Source organism: Lytechinus pictus, chromosome 1 (assembly GCF_037042905.1).
Source record: "Lytechinus pictus isolate F3 Inbred chromosome 1, Lp3.0, whole genome shotgun sequence".
Lineage (NCBI taxonomy): Eukaryota > Metazoa > Echinodermata > Echinoidea > Temnopleuroida > Toxopneustidae > Lytechinus > Lytechinus pictus.
The window spans coordinates 6,259,683-6,265,682 of NC_087245.1; the positions used below are offsets into that span (position 1 = coordinate 6,259,683).

General features: G+C 37.2%; 1 protein-coding gene across 2 annotated transcripts in view; it reads right to left on the reverse strand.

Annotated features, from left to right (window-relative positions):
- Window positions 1–5,709, reverse strand: part of LOC129254487 (uncharacterized) — a 29,674-nt gene extending 23,965 nt beyond the window's left edge. For both annotated transcript variants that reach the window (XM_064113091.1, XM_064113028.1), the window contains exons 1-2: window positions 5,398–5,709; window positions 3,484–4,046 (exon numbers count right to left, since the gene is read on the reverse strand). In XM_064113091.1, coding sequence (XP_063969161.1) covers window positions 3,484–3,695 — 212 coding nt within the window. In that variant the 5' untranslated portion in view covers window positions 3,696–4,046; window positions 5,398–5,709. The remainder of the gene's footprint in view (window positions 1–3,483; window positions 4,047–5,397) is intronic.
- Between the last annotated feature and the right edge of the window lie 291 nt (window positions 5,710–6,000).

Below are 6,000 nucleotides of genomic sequence, written 5' to 3' on the forward strand. Positions count from 1 at the left end.
CAGAGTGTACCAATTTATATAACCATTACACCTTCACATACAAAAGATTGCTACACTCATACCAATGAAAGCAACTACAATAAACTGATTTGACATAAGGGAGTAGACATGGAAGAGAAAAATTAAGAGTCTGAGAAGATGAGATGTGGAAAAGAAGAGCAAGAGAGGAGAGGAAGATAGAGAAGAGACATGGTGGGATAGAGAGAGAGAAGGGAGAGGGGAGAAAGAAAGAGAAAGGGAGAGGGAAAGAGAGGAGAGAGAGTACGAGAAGAGAGAAAAAGAGTGTGACACAGGGAGAGGGGGGCATATAATCTGTAGGTGGGGTGGAGAGACAGACTTCTGGTTGAACAAGAACGACAGACAAAACAATGAGGGAAGAAGATTCTGCTTCAACCATTCACATTGATATCTGAGATGGAAAAAATAGGAAGAGTCTCAGCAGACAACATTGCTGTAAGGATTTATAATATTAATCAGAGATGAAGAAAGCAAGAACAGCGATCCCATAGGCTTTGTTCCCTGGATCAATCTACAATCCCTGGATACCTCAAATAAATCATATTAGAGACTTTATAAAATACCCCTTTAGTATCAAAGAATTCAATGGAAAACAAACTTGATTATTTCTTATAGAATCTCTCAGGAAAATCAATTTTCTTCTCCTGACAATTTTACCTTTCAGACAGACAAAGTTATTTGCTGCAATCTTCTGTTGCAATGATTCTTTTTTTTAAAGTTGAATTGTATACCGGTAGGTAAAATAACTGTCAAATCTCTATTGAATGTAGGGGAGACTTCCAAAAAAGAAACATGCATCTCATTTCCAATCAATATCAATTCAGTTTCATTAATCATTTTCTTTTTAAAGGCTGACATCCAATAAAAATCCAACTAAAAAGAAAAATCAATATTATAATAAAGTTCATGATCCATTATAATGAAAATATCAAAAAAATGAAGTAAAACACTTTCCACAACATGACAGACTTGGTGTCTGAAAAATTACTGTACAATACAGTATATCTCTCATTGGTTCCATGACATTTGCTCCAGCGACAATTGTTCTGATGGAAAATCTAAACGTTAAGCCAAACACAAAACCTAACCTCCAAAAGTAAATAAACCCTAATCCTTATTCTGAACCAAACACTGTGTAATACCATGGACCTATGAAGAGATGGACATTCATCGCTTAGATAATGAATTCACTAACAGGTGACGGTAATTGTCATCTGAATAACATTTTCTTCATACTAGTCTTCTTTGGTCCTATGATCGTCACCGTGAGAAGGGACTGAATTAGTTCGTTATTGGACATTTATATTTCACAAATTATATGCGCAGTTGATAGAAAATCAATGAAATAATGGATAATCGATGTGCAGTTTTTGTTTACCTTTGTTAATCTTAGTTCCATGTGTTTTATTTGGGGAAATGTCTGCATATTTTGATATAGAGGCAATATTGTGATTGATTGTTTACCATTTAAAATTCAATTTTCCCAAGTTTCTCCATAATATTCCAGATATACGTGGCACATAACATGTGTAGATCGTGTATCTTTCAATGTTATTGAGGTCCTTATGTGTGAGCGGTAGTTAGCGGATCGAATAATATCATATTTTATATCATAAAAATCGTCTGCTTCTCAAGTTTGCTGATCCATATATGAAGCAAATTGACTGAAAGGCACATACTGAAACAGGGGATCAGCCAACAAAAGTCAAGACCGGGAAACTGTTCCGTCTTTGAGTGATCAGATACCCTTGGTAGTCATGGTAATTGCTATTGTTACAACACCTGTATGTTCTCATTAAGATGCGCATAACCAGGTGACGGTGACTATCATTGGGTCAAAGAAATGCTCGCGTTAATCGTCCATCTCTTCATAGGTCCATGGTAATACAATCCTAACTCTAACCCTATGCCCACTGAGATATTAAGACCAGATAAAATATCAGTGGAGCAAATGTCGTGTAATCCAAATGCATGCTGTGAAGGTTACAAATAAATTCAAGTTCAAAGTTTTGAATTATTACTTGGCAATGCATAAAGTACATGTATAGTGCATGATAAACAATGTCTTAGAAGTATAATAAGTATTTTCAACACATAAAAATAAAGCAAATTGACAATTGAATCAAATAGAAAGGTAATATTATACATGGGTGGGTGGGTGGGTGGGTGGGTGGGTGGGTGGGTGGGTGGATGGATGGATGGATGGATGGATGGGTGGGTGGGTGGGTGGGTGGGTGGGTGGGTGGATGGATGGATGGATGGATGGATGGATGGATGGATGGATGGATGGATGGATGGATGGATGGATGGATGGATGGATGGATGGATGGATGGATGGATGGATGGATGGATGGATGGATGGATGGATGGATGGATGGATGGATGGATGGATGGATGGATGGATGGATGGATGGATGGATGGATGGATGGATGGATGGATGGATGGATGGATGGATGGATGGATGGATGGATGGATGGATGGATGGATGGATGGATGGATGGATGGATGGATGGATGGATGGATGGATGGATGGATGGATGGATGGATGGATGGATGGATGGATGGATGGATGGATGGATGGATGGATGGATGGATGGATGGATGGATGGATGGATGGATGGATGGATGGATGGATGGATGGATGGATGGATGGATGGATGGATGGATGGATGGATGGATGGATGGATGGATGGATGGATGGATGGATGGATGGATGGATGGATGGATGGATGGATGGATGGATGGATGGATGGATGGATGGATGGATGGATGGATGGATGGATGGATGGATGGATGGATGGATGGATGGATGGATGGATGGATGGATGGATGGATGGATGGGTGGGTGGGTGGGTGGATGGATGGATGGATGGATGGATGGATGGATGGATGGATGGATGGATGGATGGATGGATGGATGGATGGATGGATGGATGGATGGATGGATGGATGGATGGATGGATGGATGGATGGATGGATGAATAAATGGATGGGTGAATGGATGGTGTGAATGGATGGATGGATGGATGGATGGATGGATGAATAAATGGATGGGTGAATGGATGGTGTGAATGGATGGATATAAACAACTAAAATAAAATGAGACAAATCAATCAATTGATTAATTTTTAAATAAAGAATAAATAGATAAATAAGTATGTGTCCCACAAAAAATATGCCAATGGCACTCTAAATGAGTATAATGTAAAAAAAAATTGATATCGTATATAATTTCATAATCCTAAACTAGCGTTTACTTTAATTTAAACAACTGGCTGAAACTTTACATAATATGGTCCATTGAACACAGAAATATGAGCCTTCTTTCAGCACTCATCTAGAGTGACTCTTGCATTTTTTTTGGGGGGACACGCTGTATAAAACAAATAATCAATGGCTAGTTTTCATCACTCATTTATTCTTAATTTACTTTCCACTGTAGACTGCCATTTCTTCTTTCTTACCTTGATTTCCTACATGTAACATCTTCAATTCCTTCTTCAAATTCCTGATGTCCCCCATTCAGCCTCTTTAAAATCTGCAGCTTCTGAGTATCAAAGTCAAAGTAATTTCCCTGACAACTTGACACCCAAGTACGTGTTCCTGAGTTATTGTAGCCTGATGCAATGAAGACATCATCATCACCAGGACTCGAGGTCGGATAACAGCTTCTCATTGTTGACGATGGCTTATTTTCACTTAATTAGTAGTCATTGTTGGGGATCAAGTATTAATATCAAGGGGCACTTAAAGAAGTATTGCTCATGAAGATAGAAATCCATCGGATGGCAGGTCCGTTCGAAATAGAAAAGTCATCCTGCTCCATACTGCAGCTCTCCTATATTCTTCCTTTCTAGATCCATCATTTTATTCCCATTTCTCCCCTTCAGAATTAAATCTAGAAGATGAGACTGCTACCGCAAAGCTGCATTTATAGGTCAGTTTGTTGAACACCAACCAGTTAACATGGTCAAGACTACACTGTGCACAAGATGAATAAATTTCTGTCAGAGATGTTCTCCCTTTCCTAAGCAAACAAGAGCAGATGAATTCAACAAACATAAAATGCTGTGCAATGACTTGTGAACACACTCAGCAAAATATTAGGAGCAACCCACTACAAACTCTGCCTGCAAATCACAAGAAATCTGTCATACTGATCCACTCATCTATTTAAAATGTTCATCTTTATAGAAATCATTGATAAAATATACTCCAAGCACAAACCAGAGAAAATCTCCATCAAACTCTGGCTGACAATCACGAAAAGCCTTTCATACCGGTCCAATTATGTAAATGCTCAGCTTGAAAAAAAAAGAGCCATCACTATATAGGCCTAGTGTATTAGTGATGACAGTGAAGCCTGTCAGGGAGAATCCTTAAGGACAGGCGATAACCTTTCTATTCATTCATTTTGATCATTTCAATCCTTACAACAACTCGAATAAAGAATGTTCATCCAACCAATCAAAAGATTATTCATTTCCACCAAGGTTTCTCAAACATTTCCCTCAATAAATTTGTAGAGATACTCTCCCTAAAGAATTAAAAGCCAGAGAACTATCCAGTTTTTCTTTTTATTTGTATGAAAACCTAACAAATTCATGGAAAGCAAAACAAACTTCCATCATTTTACCAATAATTGCAGCATTTTTGACAACACAGTTCAATTGAGAGATTTATAATACATCATAGCAGGCAGGGTTACTACAATACTTTTTTTTTTTTGGGGGGGGGGGAGGTGGGAGCATTTTAATGATGAATTAACTGAATACTGCATACCAGTAAGTACTCTAATTTGCTAGGAAAGTGGGATTTTCGAATTTCACAACAGGGGTTAATTCAATTTTTTTTCTAGAGTAAAAAAAAAATTATCAAAATAAATCATTTGCATATTCTTTTTTTTTTGTTTAGGTTTAGAGCCACTTCTCAAGCATAGAATGATTTGACAATTTTAGGATGTAAGGTTTGTCTTTGCTTTGGAATAACAAATCAATTCATTTGGAAGAAAATTCAATCCCAAATTTTACAAATATAGGATAAAAAAAAGGTTCACCTCACAACTTTGTAAAAGAATGTTACATGATGCTACATGTATGATAAGTAATCCTCTACCGAAGCTTTAGACATGCCTTAAGGGCCAATAGGCACAATATATTGGATGCATCTAGTCTGACTGATGAATATAGTGTATGTCCTCTGAGCATAATCTAACCAATGCAGTGAGTTGTTATATACCACACAGAACCAGGATATTAAAATTCATTTTTCACATTTGACTTTGTGAAATAGTCATCAGGACAAATTAATATAAAAAATATTGACATTGGTGCTACTTGACCACCACATTTACAAACTAAATCACAGAGTAAACTCACAAAAAAGATCCTTCAGAAGTTGGATCAACCCAAGAAAATTTCCATCATCCTTTGAAATTTAGTATCCATGGCTGCTGAAGCACACGCTCATTTCATTGCCTGTAAAATTAGACATTTTGCATTTCCAAAGCATCATATCATGATGCAAGCATACCGGTATAAGTAGTTTGAATAAGGAAATATATAATAGACTTCAAGCGTTGAACATTGAATCACCACATTATATGATCATCAGTTTTTTTCCCCTCGATCCAACAAAATACATCAATCACATTTCTGCAACACAAGCTCCTTCTTTGCCTAACAACAATCACAGAAATCCAAGCTCTAGATGGATTAATCCATAACAAGAAAAGATACAATTGGAGTCACAAATGCAATCAACTTAACAAGGAAACATGAATGTAAAAAAAAGTGCTATCAACATTGTGTGACAACAACAGAAGGCATATCAGATAAGATCAGGACTAAGGTTATGTAAACTTTCAGTTTTTCTGACCTATCAATCCAAACAGCAAAGTAGATCACTAAATAATTTGCAAGTGGTTTCACCTTAATGAAGCTATCACAATACAGGTAACACAATACCAGAGTTTTTCCTGT